Here is a 23062-nt window from a genome sequence, read left to right on the forward strand (position 1 = left end):
TGCATACCGATACTAGTTTTTCTATCTGAGAATAGATACGAGATCTATATGTTGATTTTACTACCTATGATGTATTGTTTAATCTCGTAAATGCCAATTAAATTTTCCCAAGTGTGATGTTGCCACCCATATTGCCTATTTTAACCAATTTTGCAAGAGTTGGATGTATATATCAATTGTGCCCCCATTATTTATGGAAAACGTTTATTGGTTGGTGTGTAAAATAGTTCATTTCTGTGTAATATATTTTGATCTCGTTAAATATATTTGCTACGTTAAATTGTGAGTCCACTATTCAGTCGCCTGAAGTTGAGAAAGAAAAATTAACATGTGTTACTTTTGTAAATGTGTGAAACTTAAAACATAAAATAATGAGTGGATGAATGGTAAGCATTAACCATTAAATACATCTACATTGTTTCATAAAATTGGTTTTACCCTAATTATAGTCTGAGTTAAGGAGAGACGAACAGAGATGACGGTAGGACTTAACAATTTATGAACAAAGGGTTATAACCTCTTATCTGTTTCATGTGGTTGTGTTCCTCAAAATAGAGAAAGACATTGTAGTGGCATTGGGTTGATTGTTGTAATTTATATTGTCTTGTTGGGGGAGTATGTTGTTCAACTAAAGAATGAGAAAAGGTGTCTTATGGCTGAACCAGAACCCATACGATGCAAAAATGTTACATTGGGTATTACGACTTTTGTGCTTGAAACATTATTATTTCACGTGGAGTTCGGTGCAAGGGTCTAAGTTTCTGAAAAAGCTTATATATATAAACATACATACATACTGTAAACGACGCAGACAAAAGTTACATCATTTGAAAATTTCACCATCAAATGTTTTCTCACCTTGACATCTGACTAACTAGTTAAAGCGTTTTAATGTAATTCAAACTACAACCAACAAGCCTGGTAGTTTTTCAAAAGGGCCCGAAGACATGTTATATATATAGTAAGCAGGCACCTTTAATATTTTAAAATGTAAATCATCTATTCTATTAATCATCTTATAGGTTGGTGGAAGAATGTTTCAGACAACTTGCACGGCTTATTTCATTTCAGATGCAGTTATACGAAATGTTCGCCTTGTTGGTCGACGAGGCGCTCATGAGGGAAGAGTTGAACTTCTAGGACCAGATGGAACGTGGGGATCACTGGGCAGTATTGATGGAAACACAGCCCAAGTTATTTGCAGGACGCTGGGTTTCGACAAAGGGTAATTCAAAACACATTACATTTAACTAGAGTTATTCTCAATGTTATGTCTTATTTCAGAAGAAAGCACCAAGTAGACACGAGAGAAGATTTAACAACGAATTGCTAAGCCTTTAACAAGTATCGTAATCTAACAGTCATAACGTATTAATAATGTCCCGTTTTTCAAAAAATCTCAAACCTTACGGATTCAGTTTTCCTTTCGCAAAATAAATATTTTTGTTTTAACAAGGTAACTATTTCTTAGTCATGCTTTCAATAGAGTCAGAGTGTGCACTCAACCGTTGTCATAAACTTGTAAGTTTATGTGAAAATAAACTGTATTACGAAGAATTGTGCCCTGAGGAATGCCTGAAATGGTTGGTGCTACGCAGAATAATTCCATGAACTATTTCCACGAATGACACCCATCGCTTAATAATGATCAATATATCGGTTCAACATACCGTAACTGACGTAAATAATTCAAGGACATAACACAATCATAATTCAAATTATGTAGACAGTAAATATAAATAATTATTGAAGACAGGAGAAAACAGTGAGGCAGACACGATAATTATGTGCAAAATTGTTTTGCATTCCTCCATGATCAAGGCTCTATCGACGAGAGAGAGAGAGAGCACAGCATTGTCAGTGTTCATATGTGTGTGTGTGTGTGTGTATATATATATATATATATATATATATATATATATATATATATATATATATATATATACATATCTTGGATTACCCAAAATAATTTGAGTGAAGTTAAAGCAGTTTACACACGTTTTTCCAATGATATGTACAATTTTTTGACATGTCTGACTTGATTAACCATTTGCTTTAAAAGGAGACAATTATTCAGATACAATCATTATTCTTCGCCACGGGAAGATAATATCTCGGGTACATTAGAAAACTCTGTACTCGTATTAAAACAAATACTGAATCATAGTATGTAAAATATGCCTGCTTGAGTGCGTTAAGTCTTATACCTGCTATGATTTTGACGTGTTTTAATATATGTTATTGAATTTATTGAAAAACTACACGAGAACTAGTACACCTGCTAACACCTCACTTGGGTGTGCGAACTGCTACTATTTCCGAAGAGTAAGAATTATTTCAAAAAACGTTTATAAAACAATTTTCTAATGAGTTATGCGCAACTGAATGGCTTCATGCAATAAACTGGCTCATCTGTTCAGCCCACTGTCGCGACTCTGTGATCTTAAACTAAGTAACAAAAAAAAGCGATTAGCAAGATGTTTTGTAATATTCAACTAATAGTTTATTTCCTTAGAATATATATATATATATATATATATATATATATATATATATATATATATATATATTTGCTAAGTAATATTTTGTTTATAAAAGAGACTTTAGTTACGTAGACCCAGCTTATACCCTCTATTAAGAACAAAGGTCAATCACACAAAATAAATTAAATATACATAACATATACTCATCGGCAAAAGCCAGCACACAATACAAATTAAATACACATAACTCCATTATCATATTTCCTGAATAAACAATATTTATAAAATAGTAAATCATGTAGTTATATCAAACGTTTTTGAAAACTTCATGTTTAGAATGATTTCATATTTGACCAGGAGCTAGTATTGTAGAACTAGTGAAAATATAACGTATTCCCTTTGTAACAATATACCAGCCAGATGCCGCAAACATATGGCAGATTGTTCCGAAGTACTTGCACATTCATGATTTATCTGCGCGTCTCAAAAGGTTCTTAAAGAATCCTAACTCAGTTCATAGTATGAAAGGATGGACATAAAGATGATGTAAAGGCTAACGTTGTCTAATCTATAAGACAATACTTGTTTCAACTACTTTCCAAGAGGACATCAACCGGAGTTCCAAACAATATCAACTAAAGAGAAGGTATTAAAGAAGAAGGATATGTACCTACAATCGTCATTTACCCCTGACGTGCATGATTTGTGCCCTCCATAAAGCAGTGCAAACTTGATTTAAACAGCTGTATGCATTATTTAATTTTCTGTCTGTTTGCTCAGTTTCACCTTCCTCTAGTGAGGCGTGTTCACTATTAGTGATAGTAGTAGTAGTAATACTAATAGTAGTAGTAGTAATAGTAGTAATATATTTATGCCACTTTCCCTTATAATGTAAATACATTTATATTCTTGATTCTCGCAGTGGAAATTATATATATAATATACGGCAAGAATTTTTAAAAAAAATTACACTGCGGGCTAGGAACTCTGATTTCCTTGCAATTATGTTGTTAACAACATACTGTAAGCAGCATAAGGTGTATGTGACATATTCATAACTAGTCACATTGATTTACAATAGACGATAAATTTTGTGATCCCAACTGGGATAACGATGACTTTTGAAGCAGAACTAATCGCTGCTGAATTGAATCAAGAAACACATTTTTGTGAGGCAACTATCAGGTCACTAGGATGCCATAGTTTCCAAAAACTCCTCTTTTTTGTTGTCTCTGGAATTACTTTACGCATCATCCAGCACTGAATCATATCCGGCTGTAGTCGTATTAACGTTTTAAATTCCTTCAACGACTCATTGATTGCCCTTTAGTCCTCGAACATTTCCTCATAATAACGGACATATTCTTTTAACCAGCATTGTGGGAATTCGCCGGCAAAGGTTGGGGGTTGACCGTTATCGCCTGACATGATAACGACTATTTTTCGTCAGCAACTTTGGACGAAACATCTTTAAAAACTTTCGCCGATACAGTACATATCTCGTCACAGATAATGATCTTAGGGATATATTTCTCGCCAATACGCTCTGGGGTCCAGGCATCTCCCTTCATTTAAAAGAAAATGTGATAGGCATGTGACTTAACCCCTCGCTGTTTCATTTCTTTTGCGAGTCGGTGAGTCGGAGTCAGCACACCATGTCATTGTTCAGTAACACATTTATTGCGCATGACATGATCTGGCGCATTCACATAAACAGTGTTATGTCTAGCAACAGGGTTGTGTACAGGTGGTGCTGTGGAGGTTATGACATATGTGTGTTCCTCTAATGTTCAGTCTGCGGCATATAATCTGCAGATTCGGAATAATCAAATATCATCTCATTCTTGACTAGCCAACAGCCCCATGGAGCAACATCTCCTGTCCTTATATAACATGCATCTAACAACCCAATATTTGTTTTATCACTATAAAATTAATCTGTGGCGTCTGGGACCACTGTATCAGGAAATCGGTTTATCATTCATATTGTTACGTGTTTAGAATCGAATAAACAGTAACACATGAAAGAGTGAAAACAACAAGCTTTGACAAAATGTAACAAATAATTTATTTCCCTGGTAAAATACTGTAAAAATGGAAAACTAAGAACTTACGGTTTAAAGAATCAAATCCCAAAAATAATCCAAGAATAATCCACGAATTAAATTTTAGAAGTCCTAATAATGAAATGTTCTAACGAATTCAAGCTCAAGTCCCGACGAAGAATCCAAGATGGAAGGCGATGACGTATGCTGTATCTAGTACGGTGCTGTCCGTCTACAGTTGCTTGTAAAAACACAAAAAGTAAACTCCGGTTATGGAAATCTGAATACATTTTAAAGAAATGTCTTTGTTCAAGAATTCCGTATGACCACACAAATATTTCCAGAGAAACTAAGTAATCTTTTAGAATCCAAATAATCTGAATAAACATTAAAATAACTCCAAACTGACACAACAAACAAACACCTTGACATCAAGTGTTTTAAGGCCAAACTGAGATTATTTCTCTAAAATAATGGTTATATAGTAATTTAGAGGCGCAGAATGCGTACCCGTTAGGGGCTCACGTGATCATGTTTAAATCACGTACTCTCAGCATGGCCCTGACAAACACCAATCATTTTATTCTAAGAATAAAATTTTGAAAAGTTGTTTACTTCACGAAAAACTATTTACAAGGTTAGGGTCACGTATTCTATACAGCCTCGATATGACTCTTATTATTTCCACAATAAAAATAAATCAACAAAAGGAACTTGTTCACGTAGCTGTTACTAATTTGTAATTAAGCGCGGGAACTAGGTCAACTTATAATACAATGTTCGGTGTTTACAATCAAACTCTAAGGTAAAACTAATTTCTGGGAAATACCAAATTCCGAATCAATTAAACAAGATTATATTAAAATAGCTTGTAATACAATAAAAAATTAAAACCTGACTAAAAAACAACAAACTTAAGATAAATATTAATTAAGTCAAATATACGTAACACTTTCCCCATAAAGAAAAAGAAAGATTTATATTTTTACCACATACTAATTATACATGAGGTTAAAAAGAACTCTTATAAATTACACACAGTGTACATGAAATAATACATTGTTATGCAAGGGAATGTGCATCTGCTATTAAATTATATTTTCCATTAATGTGCCAGATGTCAAGATTATATTCCTGTAAAAAAAACCGACTTTAATAGTCTCTGATTAGTATTTTGTATCTTGCGGATGAAAGTAAGGGGGTTGTGTTCACTAAACACAATAATCGAAGTAGGGGCTGAACTAATGTAAACGTTGAATAATTTCTTTGGTGCTTATTTAATTTCTTACAAAAATAGCACACTTGATGATCAATACCACTTGCAACTTCTTGAATCAAAACCGATCCAACCCCAACATCACTTGCATCAACAAACAATTTAAATGATTGGCTGAAATTCGGAGCTGCAAGAACTTGCGCGCTTTTAAGTAGGGCCTTTACCTTGTCAAAACCCTCCTGACATTTGTCAGTCCAAAGGAACTCGTTTTTCTTACTCACCAAATTTGTCAGGAGTTCAGCAATTATATAAAATTAGAACTAAATTTCCGATAGTATCCGGCCATACCTAAAAATCGCATCATTTGATTTTTATTTACAGACACAGAGGATTCAGAGATAGCCTTGTCCTTAGCATCTTTTGGTTTAATTTGTGCATGTCCTACGATATATCCTAGAAAAGTTATACTAGCACGGCAGAGCTCACTTTTATACAAATTCAACAACGCATCAGTGAGTCTGTCAAAGAATTTCTGAATTGTTGCTAAACGTTCTTTCCAGGTGTCGTCATAGATAATGACATCATCGATGTAAGCATCACAATTGTCTAGACCAGAGGTAATCATGAGACTCTGAAATGTACTTAGCGACCATTTTTTCCCAAACGACATTACTTTATATTGGTAAAGTCCATCTGCAGTCACGAATGCCGAGATTTCCTTTGCTATTTCCGTTTGTGGAATTTGTCAAAATCTTTTCAGAAGGCCAGATTTGGTGACATACTTGGCATTTCCGACCTTATCAATACAGTCATCGATTATTGGTAATGGGAATGAATCTGTTTTTGACACACTATTCACCTTCTTATAATCAGTACACAAACGGAAAGATTTATCTGGTTTTGGAACAAGTATGCTTGGTGAACCCAGTGATCTTAAAGGGGAAGATTTGTCACTGCAATATCAGTATAGTCGGATGATATTCCTTCACATAAGTCTTCACTGAGTGTGACAGGTACAAGTAAATGAATTGCATGTTTATCCTGGCTATCTCTTTTAATATACTCTGTTAACATATTTATATGGCATAGTTGGTTTTGTTTACGCCTCCCAGGAGTATTTATGATAAAGTTTAAGTCATTTAGTCTCCTGTTAACTGTGTAGGGAGCATACAAATTGGCCTAAAGAGGATTTTGTGGTGTAGGCAAGAGAGCCATGACTCTATCACCAGGCTGAAAACTCCTTTCCTTCGAGTTTTTATCCTATATTGATTTCATTTTTGATTACGGAGTGTGTAGATTTGCTCTTGCGACCTCACAAGCCTTTGACAACTTATCCTTAAAATGGAAAACATAACCAAGAAGATTAATTTCAGTGTCTTTATTAGAAAGAGGTTTCTCTTTCAATAAATGCAATGGTCCACGCACAGTGTGTCCAAAAATCAGTTCAAAGGGACTGACGCATAGAGATTCTTGAACTGATTCCTTAACGGCAAACAATAGAAAACGAATGCATTCCTACTAATCGTTACCCGTATCAAAACAATATGATCGAATCATATTTTTCAAAGTCTCATGGATAGGCAGAAGATTTGAATTGTAGGAAGCCTAATTCGTACATAACTTGCTGGAAAATTCCAGACATGAAATTTGAGTCTTTGTCAGGACAGATTTGGAAAGGTCATACTGAGTAAATACAATCTTTATCAAAGCTTTTAGTATTGTTGTAGATTTTATATTCCTCAAAGGAATTCTTCTGAAAACCTAGTCGGCGTAAACATAATGGCCAAGAGGTACTAGTTAACTGATTTGGTCTTAGGTAAGGGACCAGCACAATCAACCACAATTCTACTAAATGGTTTGTCACAGGAAGAAATAGGTTGTAGATGAGCTTTAGGTATTTCCTGATTGGGTTTTCCTACCATTTGATAAGAATGACAAGATCTACAGCATTTACCAACATCACTTTTAATTTTTGGCTAATAGAAGTGAGTCAAGATTTATTCATCCCTACATAACCAGCCAATGACGTTTCATGGTCCAGATTATGCATTTCCTCTCTGCAAGGTTTTGGAACTAAAATTTGATAGTTCACTGACCACTCATCACCACCAGGTACCTTAGGAGGTCTCCATTTTCTCATAAGAATTCCGTTTTTAATGAAATCATAGACAGGAGCTTCAGTAAAATCAGTTTCACTAATGGCCTTTTGAAATAAACAAGAGATCTCAGGATCTTTTTCCTTTTCGACGACACGTGATTGTCGTTTATCAACCTGATTAGAATAAAGAGAATGAGTCGTTAAAGAGGATCACTGTGATCAATACCGTCAGACTGATTCCAACACAACAACTAGTGAAAGTGACCTCATCAAAAGCCTGACCAACACATGTGTCAGCTAAAGGAATACTTTTCTTATCAACATTTTTCTCCAGAGCTTTCTTTGCCATAGCTCTGGTAACTGCACAAGCTGGGAATAAATCATGGAATTCTTTTTCAATTGGATCCCTTTTCTGATCCAAACAAGGTTTTCAGTGAAAACTGGATTAACCACAACCTTGTCTCCAGCTACGTCTTTGCCGGGTAATAAATGAATGCCCTTGACGGGTAAAACACACACTGTGCTGACTGTCAAGGGTCCTGAGACTACGTCCGATGACAAATTTACACAATGGAGAGGAACATTAACAATGCCGCACTCTACTTCCTGAATAAGAATACTGTCATTAGAAGAAGATCTCTCAGAAAAAGACAAAGTTCCTGACAAAAAAGACTCCTTCAAATTTTAATAGTGATAGGATTGGCCGAATCACCCAAAAGTGATATAGAACCCTTTGGTATGAATAGTTCATAATTCTCCATAATAAAATCAGACTGGGGTTTATCAGACCAAACAACTATACTGCTCTCAATACTTGACCGTGACCTGGACCTCTTAGAAATAAGAGCATTTGCAATATGTCTGTCTTAATTAGAATGCCTATTTTTCAGTTTGTAGCAATCAGACATACCGTGTCCTTTTGTTGCAACAGGTGCATGTAGAAAGAGACAAAAATCTTGAATCAAGCTTGTATGAAGTTTGATTTTTAGAGGTTGTGCCAGTTTGAGTTTTAGAAGGGCTCGTATTAGGCTGAAATACTTTTCGGCCAGAATGATGTTGAGTAGAAGCCTTATTTACAAAAGGAACTTTATGAGTTAAAGAATACCCATCAGCAGCTTGAGCAGCATTTTCCAACGTTTCGATCTGATGCTCGTCAAGATAAGTCGTAATGTCACTATGGACAGTTTTTGAAATCTTCAAGTAATACAAGTTGTTTGAGACTTTCATAATCTTGTTCAAATATCTTGGCTAAGAACCATCCATCAAAAAACTGGGGTTTTTCTCTAGCAAATTCGACATGAGTTTGTCCAGATTCTTTTCTATAGTTATGAATTTTTGCCGATAAGCTTCAGGGACTAATTATAACGCATTAAGATGCATTCCTTAACGAAATTATATCACCACTTTGATGAACTGGCAGTGAATTGTAACTTTTTAGAAGTTGTGCCAGCTTGAGTTTTAGAATAGCTTGTATTAGGTTGAAATACTTTTCTGCCAGAAGATTGGTGAGTAGAAGTCTTATTTACAAAAGGAACTTTATGAGTTAAATAATACTCATCAGTAGCTTGAGCAACATTTTCCAAGGTTTCGATCTGATACTCATCAAGATAAGTCTTAATGTCACTATGAATACAGTTTTTGAAATCTTCAAGTAATACATGTTGTTTGTGACTTTCCATATCTCGTTCAAATTTATTGGCTTCTATGAAATAACTGCTCTTTTTCTCTAGCAAATTCGACATGAGTTTCTCCAGCTTCTTTTCTATAGTTTCGGAATTGTCACCGATAAGCTTCAGGACTAACCCCTTAAGACGCATTCATTAACCACATTATAGTCACTACTTTGGTGAACTGGCAGTGAAATATAAATACCACTAGCCCGAACAGAGAGTACTTATTGTAATAATCGAGTCCAATACCCCCTCGGCCATTTCAAAATTTCAGCCACTTGTTCAAAACGAGTAAAATATTTGTCTACTTCTTTTTCACTAAAAAGGGGCACTAACCTGATGTTTTTGGCAAGGTCAAAACTTAAATTTTATCTGAAGCATGAATGTGATTTTCACTTGCCAGTTCCATTTCTTTCATTCTACATTGATGTTCCCTCTCTTTCCCTCTCTCTTCCTTATCTGTTTTTCTTGTAACATTCGCATCTGTTTTTATTTCTTTCTTTTATGTCTGTCTGTCTCTCTCTCTCTCTCTCTCTCTCTCTCCTTTTTCCTCATATTGTAACTGCATTGATTTTTCTTGTAAGTGCATTCGTCCTTCTTTCTCTTGTTCCTCTATATGTAAGTGCATTTGTTTTTCTTGTATGTGCATTTGGTTTTCTTTCTCTTTTTCTCTGTTCTTCCAAGTGCATCTGCATTTGTTGTTCTCCGTTATCTTTCTGAAGTTCCAGCGTCATCAACTCCCATTCAATCTTGTATTTTAATTCTCATTTCTGTACTTTTATGTCAGATCCTGATACAGAGTGACTGATCGAACACAAACCGCTTTTATACAAAACATTCTTTCCTACAAAGTACATCTTTATTGAAAATATCAAATTGTTCCTGGCTAGTATTTGAAAGAACCAATTCCACTTTTGATGAAATTTTAGAAAAAGCTTGCCGACTTCACTAAAGATTTTAAAAAAACATGGAAAATTCAAATGTAAAAAAAGAAAGTTTTCTTAAATATTCTATCCAGAACTTAAATATCCCGGATGAGCCCCATTTCTTATGTTACGAATTTAGGCACGAATGAAAAGTAACACAAGACAGAATGAAAATAACAAGCTTTGTAAAAAATTAACAAATAATTTATTTTTCTAGAAAATTACTATAACAATGAAAACATAATAACTTACGGTTTTAAGAATCAAATCCCAAAAATAATTTATGAATAATCCACTAAGAAAATGTTAGAAGTCCTAAGAATGAAATGTTCTAATGAATTTAAGTTCGAGTCCCAACAAAGAATCCAAGCTGGAAGGTGATGACGTTTGCTGTATCTGGTGCAGTTCTGTCGTCTACAGTTCCTTGTAAAAACACAAGACATAACACTCCAGTGTTGGAAATCCGAATTTATTTTTATGAAATTTCTTTACTCAAGTATTCTGTATGAGCACAAAACTATTTTCAGAGAAAAGAATTAATCCTTTAGAATCCAAATAATTTGAATAAACATTAAAATAATTCCAAACTGACACAACAAAAGAACACCATTACATTAAGTGTTTTAAGCCCCCACTGAGATTATGTCTCTACAACAATTGTTATACAGTAATTTTGAGATGCAGAATGCGTACCCGTATGAGGGTCACGTGATCATGTTTACATCACGTACTCTCAGCATGGCCCTGACAAAACCAATCATTTTATTCTAAGAATAAAATTTTTAAAAATTGTGTACTTCACTAAAAATTATTTACAAGCCTAGGGTCACGTATTCAATACAGCCACGATCTGACCCTTATTATTTCCACAATAAAAATAAATTAACAAAAGGAACTTGTTCACGTGGCTGTTAGCAATTTTGAATTAAGGTGGGAAACTAGGTCAGCTTATGATACAATGTCCTGTGTTTACGATCAAACTCTAGGTCAAACTAATTCTGGAAGAATATCAAATTCCAAATCACTTAAACAAGATTACATTATAATAGCATGTGATAGAATTTTTTTTTAAAATTAAACACTGACAAACAAATAATAAAATTATGATTAATATAAATTAAATCAGATATATGTAAGAATATCAGATTTATACTCATATAAGCTAACATCGAAGATTTTAAATGAGTATACTGCGGCGACTTTCCGTCATAATAACACACAATAGTACTCAGATTTTAGTTCCATCGTTCAAGAATACACAATCTGTGTACGCAAGCGTGCCTTTTCTCGCTGAGTCTGATTATAAAATCAAATTCAGCGTCGTGGATAATTAAGCGTGTACACCTTCGTCTATGATGTGCAAATTGTGTAAATTTACGAATGATTTTTCTGCGCAAATCTTTTGCTAGTGATATCTCGCAGTTGTCGCCGGGTTCTGGCATCCAACTTGTTTTTGTGGTCGATACGAATTTATTGCTTCAATCACCGTCAACGATAACAGTATCGCCGTATCACGCATATACCTTAATAATCATGGTAACCCAGCTACGTTCATTTTTTGCAGTCATCTTTGGGATTTGTCGCCTGATTAGGTTATTACAATGTCGACCAAACCAAGCTACATTAACACGATGAATAACCTTAACAAATTCAAATGAATCAACGAATGCAAATCCTGTCAAGTCAAGATCGGGAAGGGGTCCATTTATCGATACCCTAGTCGTTTCATGGGTAGGATGCCCAAATCGTTACATTATATGGGGCACACCAGGCCGTCCCAAGGAAACGTCCAGAATAATATGCAACCATATCAAAGGAGATAACTTCGTTGAAATTGTATTTGGTATTCCACAGCCCTCCGTGACCAAATCGACACACGATCTTTGAATATTCTACAGAAATGTTTTCGACGTTGGTCACCGTGAACATTTCTTCTGAGCAAAATAATCAACCACAGAGGAACAGTAAAACGGTTACTCAGTAATCGATTTATCTCTTCACTGTCGTCAGTATATTTTAGTGAGACTTCAGTTATCGTTGTATGAAACGATTCCGCACGAAAAAGAGCTCCGCACGGTCGCATAGTCTGATCCAATCGTCGTTTCTCATCATCATTCTAAAACAACTACACAGATACTGGAACAGTTTTACTGATCTCACGAATATACATAAATATCTCAACACCCCACCCACACCCCAGTGTTGACACTAGTTTTGTAAGCCTTGTCGGAGACAGAGGGGACAAATCTAACTCATTTAACTCGTGTGAATATCGTTATACTTGACATCCAAGCGTGATCATTATGGTCAATTAGTGTATGGGAGATTTTTTATTAAGTGTTTAACGCTGTACAAAACCTCACCGGTTATTGTTTGAACCGTGATTGGAAATCTTAGGATATTTTCTAACTCAGCAATATCGCTAATGGTGGCCTCACTGGATCGCACTTTAGATTCCCATTGATTTATTTTATCACGTCGTAACGCTGTCAGACCCTTTCCTCTTAGCGAGTTCTTAAAGTGTTCTGGAATGTAAGCATTTTGAGCAGATCCTGCTATCAACAATTATGAAGCATCGCAAGAGAGTGTGTTTAGAAATTGTGGAATAGCAAAACCAACCGGCGGTTAGGTTATTAATGATGGTTATCTCAGGTTCGATGCAGGTAAAAAGCTTCTCTTTTTCGCAGATGTATCTACGAATGTTATAATGGCGCGATCGCCGATGGACTAGTGGTCAATCGTAGTGATTCGAATAAACTTAATAATTATCAGTATAGCCATGAAGTTGTTACACAAAGTGAGAACTATAAGCGAGGTTGCGTGGGGGTGGGGGTGGGGGTGGGGGGCGAGGTAGCCAAGGCGTTTAGTGTATGTAAATATACAAACAGGTGAAGAGCGACTATTTCAATCGATATATACAGCTGGCAAGCACCTCGATATTGCCCAAGCCTCAGTGCAGCGTGTGGAGTAGGGGGTAATAAATTCGACTTTGTCAAAGAAATATAATCACCAATACAATTTTCATTATTTCATTTTGCCCAACGCGCCTCATAGTACAAACTTCGTGAAGGGGAAGTAACCGGGGACCCCAGCGCCCTGGCGCTAGCTTTTACAATGTAATACGTGATACAAATTGTATTTCATTTCTTTTGACACATTTTATATATTTTTGTTTCAACGTAGACAACATGTTCACACCACGCAGTGATAATTATCTATAATCGGCAACAGCTAAAACGTACATCGTCTGTTGATATTCATTATAAACTTCAGCAGGTTTTATTTGACGCGTCGATAGTCGAGAGGTAAATGCCGTTGGGAGAAATCTCATGCTGTTTACAACGGGAGCAGGAAATTATCCCCCTGTCAATTACCCCCCCCCCCCCCCGTAACTACACCCCTGCCATCACTCCCCTATCAATTACCCATCTCTCAATTACCCCCCTGGCATTAGCCCCTATCAATTAAACCCCCCCCCCCCCGGCATATTACCCCTGTCATTAGCATAATTTAGACATAGAGATACAAAATCGAACTAAAGCAAATACGACGAATTTAATTAAAGTGTGCACAAACACAATCTGATAATTCGTGATCAGTCTATGTTATTGTTTTGTCTTCAGCTCACTGAATAAAAGTCGAGCAGAAATGGTTTCTAATTAAGTGTACACAAATAAAATCTGATTAGAGTACTGGCTTCACAACAATAAAAATGATTTTAGCAGTTTAATCTGTGGTCCATCTATACAATTGTGTTGGCTTCACCTCATTGAATATACTTCGAGCAGAAATGGTTTCTAATTAAGTGCACACAAATACAATCTGATAAGGGTATTGGCTTCACCTCACTGAATATACTTCAAGCAAAAATTATTTCTATGCGCATGCTCCAGAAAACTATATCTATATATATATATATATATATATATATATATATATATATATATATATATATATATACACGTTCTTAACAATATATATCACCAGAAATATTTTTACCATGGATAAAGTTTGCACATAACATTCAGCTGTAATAATATAAGTATAACATATTTTATGGTAATATAACATTATATGATTTTACTATTGAATATTCCAGGACAAGTATATGTTTTCAAGGCTGAGATTCATTTACTAAAATAATAATATAAAAAAATTCTTTTGAAATTTATTTTAATTTATTATTTACTCTTGGGATATAACAATTATTTATTATATATTAATGGGGGAGGGGTAATGGCAAAGGGGTAATATACGAGGGGGGTAATTGATGGGGGGTAATCGCAGGGGGGTATTTGTATGGGGCTAATATAGCGGGGTGTAATTTCGGAAGTGGAATATTGCTGGTGGGTTTTAAACTGTTATTTATAAAATTTGGGGGCCGCAGGCGAAACGTTCGAAAGTCAACCAGAAAACGTAATTTGCGCATACCTACCATCAGTCGAAACTGATGGTGATGCGATTTTTGCACAACCTCAGGAGTTTGCCTGAAGGTAAGTGTGCGTGTCAGAAACCAAGTGCGTGCACTGTTGACCGCAAAACCCAATACGCATGCGCAAGAAAAAGTTATTATGCATAACCCTCTGAATTTCTGGTATTTCGGTTTCATCTCTAGGAATTCCCGAGGAGAGTTGTCCATAGTACCATATTTGGAAACACCTATTTCTGCCCTCAATTTATGGTAAAAAGTAGATACTACCTTAAAATTGTATATGGAGCCAGTCAGAAAAACAGTTGGAAGAAAAATCAAAAAAGCTCCCCTTAGTGTGTATCTAAGCGATAACAGTACGGATGTAGAGCACATGAGAAAAACTCATTCAAGGCGGGGCTCCAGAAATTGGTACCAACAACACTGCATTGAAAAGCTCCACCACCACCACCACAACCACAATGAATTTGTAAGTGAACTGGCATTATAATTGGCAACGTAAAACATAGACAAATAACTCTGTTCGTTCTGTATATTTTGTGCTTTTTGAAAATAATACTGTCTATTTTGCCAATATAATTTAAACAAATATTTATTAATTTAATGAATTAGGAAAATAGAAATACAATTATTTCTGATATTGAGCGTTTAAATAATACTCTGTCGTCTGATGATGACGGCACGAGGGCATGCAACTGAATAAACAACTTGACCCCCAAAATATCATGGATGAATTTTAAACAATCTAAGAACGAAAATCCGAAGGAAAGTACACACTTCCCGGCGAATATTATCTGATTAAATCCAGCATTGATGAAGATATCTCTTGCACGTGTAGATAATTCAAAAGTTCCTTTATTCGCCCCTTGGCCGCCGCCATTGACAAAATCTGGTCAGCATTGGCTATCGAGCATGAAGTTTAAAAAGAAACATTAATTTTGAATTAAGACAGTTAAATAAATGTATGCCCGAAACAAGCAGCGCAGATTCACGCAGTGCAGTGGGTGGGGAAATAATGAAAATTGTTTAGCTAGCTTAGCGTGTGGAATGTTGCTACAAATGATACCTGAGATTGGAATGTTGCGTCTTGTTGCTGCTGTTTCATTCAACTGACTGACTGCCAAGTCAGTGGAATGTGACCTACCGCCTGAGGGGCATTTTAGTAAGTCGTAGTTGTCAACACTGGCGGGCTGAGAGGGGGTATAGGAATAACAAAACTAATAATAATTATTTTGCGCCCGTATTGTTTGTGTGTGTGCGACGAGTATCTTTTACACGACCCTATCTCGCACATCAAGACTGATTTGTGTGTGTCCAAAAGATAATTAATTTGGTCTATGAGGCGAAAGCTTATGTGGGACGAGGAGGGATTTTGCGTTCGCAAATAAACTGGATTGACAGAAACTTGATTAATCAGATGGCCGTGTGGCGCCTTGGGTGTAAAATAATACAAAATTTAGCCTTGGGCAGTTTGTTTGGATATTTTAAGGTACGCGTGGTAACTTAAAATCAGCAACTAAATTGACCGAAATCATGGAAGTGATCATGACAATGCCGGGGATACATGCCATCGTTGCCGTTATTGTGCTTGAGTATCATTGCTGTATCCGAAATTTTCTGCGATGCAGTGACGACCGCAGGACACTGTTTGTCGATGATATCGGTGACAGATTTTTTTCATTCCATCATTGTCAAGTCCGAGTAAGTTGATGGTTGGCAGTGCTGCCTTTTTGTTATTAAATTGTATAAGAAACTGGTTCGTGTACCCGCCCCCACTCCAAGTGTTAGAACGCTGCAACGTATCACTGTACACCTGCACTCGTTCGACTGGTTGTGTTACTGCATTTAACACCGACCGATTAAATATCTCAGCGTCAGCGACCACGACGTTCATATGTAGTATCGTAGCAATGATTCGCTCTCGAAGGTCATTGCTAGGGTATTCGAGCGCTTACTGCGCTAACAGCTCTCGTAGATGTTTCTGCGTGTGCTTTTGTTCGAGCGAGATGTTATCAGTGAGTCGTCGTCCGGCAATACTGATTTTATAAGCTTCATCAACGTCACCATCCCATATGCTAAATATGTTGTGATCCACATACACACAGCGATTGCTCGAAGTAATGCCTGTAATACGAACCCCAACAATTCCATGGATTTCTTTGTTACCTAGTTTCCATGCAAGAAGGTTTCGATTTTTGGGTGGGGTTATAAATGCTTGCAATCTGAATGTAAACTCGTCACGTGTTGGTGCTAGGGGTGGTTTTGGTGCTATTATGACCACTTCTGGCCATCCAAGAACTTGACGTATCGATGATTGATAGATATCCAGGGCATACTAGGGGGTGGATATATCTAATGCAGCACTTAAAGTTGGCTTGCGTACCGTTATGGCAATTTTAGATTCTTTTTCTAAAATGGATTTAATTCGCCGTTGAAATTCATCATTGGTTTGTTCCATTTGATAACTAACTCTAGGGATGCCGATGGTTTGCCAGTCGGGTGTCCCATACGATTTATTTTTAGACACAAATATCAATGAATTATTAGCTGGTAATCTACCAAATGAGTTTGGTCTAATATTGGGCCAACTATTATACACTACCAATTGGGCCAGTGCTATTTCAAGAGACCAACCTTTCGGGGCTCGAATCCGTGTAGGAAAATTAATATTAAAATCTGGGTGCACTGAAGGTGTAGATGTCATCCTCGTTGTTGACGGTGCGTTATTAGCAGCTATGTGTTCTAGTAATCCGCGAATGTCACGGTCTGCCAATGATTTATTTTATACCCTTGAATCTAATTGGGGCCTTCCACCGCTTAGTAGTGGTGGTCGCACTGGGGGTGTCTTCGTTGCCTCATTGTAAATTTTAGTCATCGTGTCAAATTCGCAGTCACTGATCGCAACTTCAGTCAACGCCGATGATATCAGCGATGATAATCTGGTGTACGCATATGTTACCGTGAATAGCAACTCTGTATACTCGTGCAATTTATCAGCTGCGCGTATCTATAATTTCTCCGCAATGCTATTAGCGATACCTACAATCTCTGTTATTACCGCCATACCGATTCCCACCATTTGGGCTATCACGTAGGTGGCTGATACTGTGCCAATTAACGTCATCATTCCAGCAACAACGGATGATGCTGTGTACACATCAACGTCAATAATCACAGTACGTTGACGGTGTTTATCTTGTTTTCCCGTATACGTGTCTATCATATCGCTGCCAATCACTGGTTTGATTGAATCTGTCTGTAGAATCGTAATTAATTGAATAAGGGGTGGGTGTTATCTGGTGTACCCAGCACTCTAAGTAATTAATTATTTAAGTAATTAATTGAAGTGTTTTGGCTATAATTTCCAGACTCCACCATTAAGTGGCTGTACTTAATTTTTGATCATCGGTATCCAGTATAAATGTTTCTTCATTATTTTGATTTTACACAATTGACACAGTCCCAGAAAATTCATCAGTTGAATGGTGCCACGAATAGGTGCTAATATCCTAAATTTTCTTCACTAAACACTGAGAGCCAATACAAACCAGTAACCTCAGCTATATGTTTGATGGTGTTATTATTATCCTTTGACTGACCAGGTGGCAAGTCCTGATGCTACTGTGTATACAACGTTGATGGGCTGAGTCGTAAGCTTTATGGCGGTGGGGGTGGGGGTGGGGTGGGGGGGCAGATAGGACGATAAAGTACAACCAGTACTTCAAGGACACATACAGGCGGATCTATTATTATTTTTTTTTTTTGTGTGTATTTTGGCAACGTGGAATGCCAAATCCGCGAGACGCTCTGCATTCTTCTGATGTAGTGTAAATATTCTAGAGGCGGGGCGAGTCCATACGAATCAAATAAAACACTACCACGTGGGTCAACAGCATAGGCAACCAAGTGAGTGCCCAGACCGGACTGCGAATAAAAATTAATGATACCAGTTTTAAGGCGATTTGGTTTGCCATTTAACTGATCGTGCATAGAAACCCCTCGAAAGTTTTTATTTTTTAATCGAAAAGCAGCTTCGAGTGAACCCAAATTAGACACAGGATGTTTTACTTGGTTCAGGGAAATATTCCTTGCAGCCTTAGACGCCGACCGTTCCACGAAGTTGGAGTTCCGGTCAATCTTAGACCCCGCCCTCTCTTTTGTTTGGTAGTTTTAATCTACTATCTGTAGCTTTGGGGAACTCCAGTTCAGCAAGTGCTTGTTTAAAAGCAGGGGTTCAAGTGCTTTCGGAAGACCAGTCAAAGCTGCAAAATTTCAAATCATGCCCCCAGTTCGTAGACCTCGCCCCATTTTTGGTGGGAGGAACATTTAATCCCTGTATTTTAGCTTTCTTTAATGCTATTTCAGCAGCAGTTCCAACTGCTTCAAGTGCGGCAGCTTTTGCACTAGCAGGAGCTACAGAGGCTATTAATTATGACAGGAATGCAAGAAGTAGAAATATAACCCCATCTTGGCTGTGTCCTCAATGGCAGACGCAGAAAGATCGAGTCGTACACCAGCCGCTGATACCTTGGCGTCGTTAAAGTGCTTGAGCTGGCGTTCGGTCAGTGACAGTTTATTTGACCCGTGTAACGCCGAGGATTTCAACGTTATTTTCTTCCAGAATTTTTTATTTCGCTGCCGATTGTGATTTTTTTAAAAATCTGACCAGGGGTCAGAGATACATTCACGGGATGATATGACATTATAATAAATATATCAACGACGATTTAATTACTGATGGAAAAAACACTTACATGTTTTACATTGGGACATCAACCACTCTCATTCATCCACCCAACCCATCAGGCAACATTGTTTTGTCGGACAGTAGCGACATCTCTGTAAAGAGGATCGGGGCCAACTGGCAGGGCACCTACTTCAAAGTGTATGTCAACGACTGATTGTCTGAAAATCCAAGTGTTCCATTAAAAATAATAGATCGGATATAATTTTGTAAAATCAAAATGAGATATCTGCAAACCATATTCAAGAGTCTCATCACGCCCCATGAATGCCATCAACCGATAATACGCACGTTCAACGTGATTATTATAAAAACTCAAAATTATGTCCTCTGAGGGTTCTTGATGTCCGTTTATTCTTAATGAACCTTCACTAACCCCAAGTGTGTCAAACACAAACTGATTTTTTATTTACTAATTGTGTCGTGCGTCATCCTGAAAAGCTATAAATACATGTCGTGGTGCTAAAACCCCCTGTTGTGATGTGATCTGACATTCAGATGTGCAAACAATTGTGCTTTTAAGCGAGTCTGTGGTCATCGTCAACTATGAAAATGTTGAGTTATCGTCTTACTCCATAAACAATAACAATCGTTGTTCTTCGGTAAGCGACGGTGTCATTGTTGGCAAACGAAAGTTTGTCAGAAGAACTTTTCCATGAAGAAGTGCAGATGCAGCTGGATCAACTCCTTCAGCGTGCCAGATAGCACCGTCCTCCGTACCTTTTCGCACAAGTACAACTCTGTGTTTTCACAGCTAAATCCTCCCCCACGCCCCAGCATTAATTTGATTTTTTTCTTGTTGAGAATCCCAAGTAGAAATTGACGTTGAAGTTGACGAGCACATTCTCAACCGGTACGTAATGTGCTCCACCGGCACTTTCAGGTCCTTGAAGAAGATAAGGTCGGTCAACGGGTTATCCGTGATATCTTTTGCGAACATGATTGATGGGCCAGCAGACTTTGAATAATCATCGGAATATCTTGCGAGACCAAATATCTTAGTGGCAACATCTACGATATCGTGACATACATCGATTTCTCAGCCGTCGATAATATATCGTGCATTGTTAAGCAATGCCATAATTCCGTTATTAACAAATCCACCTAGCTGAGCACCATATGAAGTATTATCAGTTTTTACAAGTCTACCACGAACTTCGATAAATGCCTCGGCCGGCAGGTAATACCTGGATGTATCTTGAACTTGTATTTCGATTCGTCCACTTTGGTTTGGGTCTTGTGCTTCATAAGAATAATATTGATCATTACGTATCGCTTCATCTTTAAGGACTGGGGAGTCCACGTCAAATGCTGGATCAGATACACGCTTGAACATTATTAATTCATTATCGTATAACACGAAGATCACTCCCCTCTACCAGATTTTCAGTTATATTCAGAGCTTCTTCACCAGCTAATTCTTTCAACCATTCATCTGAAGCTCGATTTAATACTTTACTGACATTATCTGGCATCAATTCAGTGATTGGAAGTGTAACTGGCTGTGGGTTTTGTCTGCGTATTAATCGTCATAGTCGTTATTTGACAGCAGAAAATGCTTTACTAGCAACATTACACACAGTACAATGTCTTTTTTTACGAACAACATCAATATCTTTCATTCCTGATTGTTTTACCATCTGTATATCCTTTGGGCTATCCTTCTGTATAGACCCTGAATAACATCACTGAGTCCATCTCCGCAGATCGCTTTGTATACAGGCAATCATGAATTAATCACTCTGACCAGAGTAGGTCGAAGTTGAGTATTATGTATAATCATGTTATTGGGTTTTTTTCTGTCAGTGATCTAATTCTAATCAGTCACTGTAATAATCGTTGGCAATTGCATCGATGAGTAACCAGTAAACGTTCATATCCATAGTATTATTACCGCAAATAATCGCTGATAAATAGCAGCTGATTCATTGATAATTTCAGGTGAATTATTACCAGCTCGTCGCCCACCAATTAATATCTCTAGTCCATCAAAGTCAGCAAGGACGTTACTGGGGCATGGAGTAACAAGACCACTCCTCCTGGTACTGGTACCAGCAGTGTCAAAACCACTTCCAGTAGCACCAGAATCAGTATCTACGTCATACAATCGTATTAGCGATTGTGGTAACGGAGGAATCGGGAGGCACCACCTTCGGGGTGGTGGTGATAGTTGTATATCTGGTCGAGATAGACGCCCTGGTGGTGGTGTTGGTTTTACATCTGGTCAAGTTAATCACATACCCCACCACCACTGGGGGTGGCGGAATTGGTGTTGCAGTAATCCCTCGCAGTTCATTAACTTTCTTAACAAAACTGTTATAACCTTTTTTATGTTCTTTAGTGATTGAAATACCCTCGGACTCACAAAATACCATTTTATCCCACTCTTGTTTTTTGAAGTGGTGCGAATTTCTGGTTTTAGAAGCTGACGCTGCAGCGGATATCAAAACGCAGCTAATTTAATAGGACCCTTCATCATTTCTATATAGCCTTCCGTAGTAAATTATCTAGTTTTTAATTCTGGTTTAGATTTACCCTCGACAATATTTTTGACATCCTGAATTTCAACAAGTGTTTCGTCGGCAGAATCTATAGCTTCTTTGTTTTTGCAATACTTAAATAATCTGATGTGATGCCGTTGTTGCCTCAACGATCTTTTTAGGTGGTTCGAAAATTGGTTTAAATAATTCTGCTGTATCTTCTGCAGATTCCAATTGAGCTTCCTGTCTCCCCTGTAATTTTTGTTTGGCAGAATCACGGACGGGGAGATGTATTTTAATCGCATCTAGTCGTTGTCGACCTAACTTAGCTGTGTCAGATTCCATAATCAGTGCATACTCGCTCATTGTATTACTGATGTAATAAATATTTATTTACAGACCGTTGCTCACCTTTTTTATCCTCTCGGCACACTCGTTACAACAACATCAATAACAACAAAAATATTAAAAAAAACTGTAAGGCCGGACGAATTGTCGCCCCTCTTGACTCACATAAACAGTAACAAAGGCGGGCGACCGCACTTAACTAACCTAATTCACGCAATAGGCAGCCGATATAATCGCTTATCGTGGGAAAATAGTTATGCCGTGTATACACAATACCAGGGGACCGTTTCAGTTTGTTCGCTTGTAAAAGCAATCGTATCAGTTTATAAAAGAAATACCAGAACGAGGCTATATGGTCCACCCCACCCGCCATCCCCATCCCCGCTGCTAGAACGTTAATGTAACCTAATCAATAGAGTGTCATCTTCGGATGCGGGGGGTCACGGGTTCGAAATCCAGCCGAGTCATACCAAGAACTTATAAAATGATACTAGGAGCTGCCTCGTTAGGCTCTCAGCATTAAGAGGTTAGTGCTAGGAGTGGTCGGCCTGGTGTCAGGATAATGTGACTAGGTTGGACATGATGCTACTTGTCTGCGGCATGATGCCCCAGTGCCAGACATC

General features: G+C 37.3%; 1 protein-coding gene across 1 annotated transcript in view; it reads left to right on the forward strand.

Annotated features, from left to right (window-relative positions):
* The window catches only part of LOC149797359 (scavenger receptor cysteine-rich domain superfamily protein-like), a 203561-nt gene that overhangs the window by 84940 nt on the left and 95559 nt on the right, over positions 1 to 23062 (forward strand). Inside the window, exon 7 of the mRNA XM_089962112.1 lies at positions 1072 to 1225. Coding sequence (XP_089818238.1) covers positions 1072 to 1225 — 154 coding nt within the window. The remainder of the gene's footprint in view (positions 1 to 1071; positions 1226 to 23062) is intronic.

The sequence above is a fragment of the Sinohyriopsis cumingii genome, chromosome 6, assembly GCF_028554795.1.
Source record: "Sinohyriopsis cumingii isolate HCF-2022 chromosome 6, ASM2855479v2, whole genome shotgun sequence".
NCBI lineage: Eukaryota > Metazoa > Mollusca > Bivalvia > Unionida > Unionidae > Sinohyriopsis > Sinohyriopsis cumingii.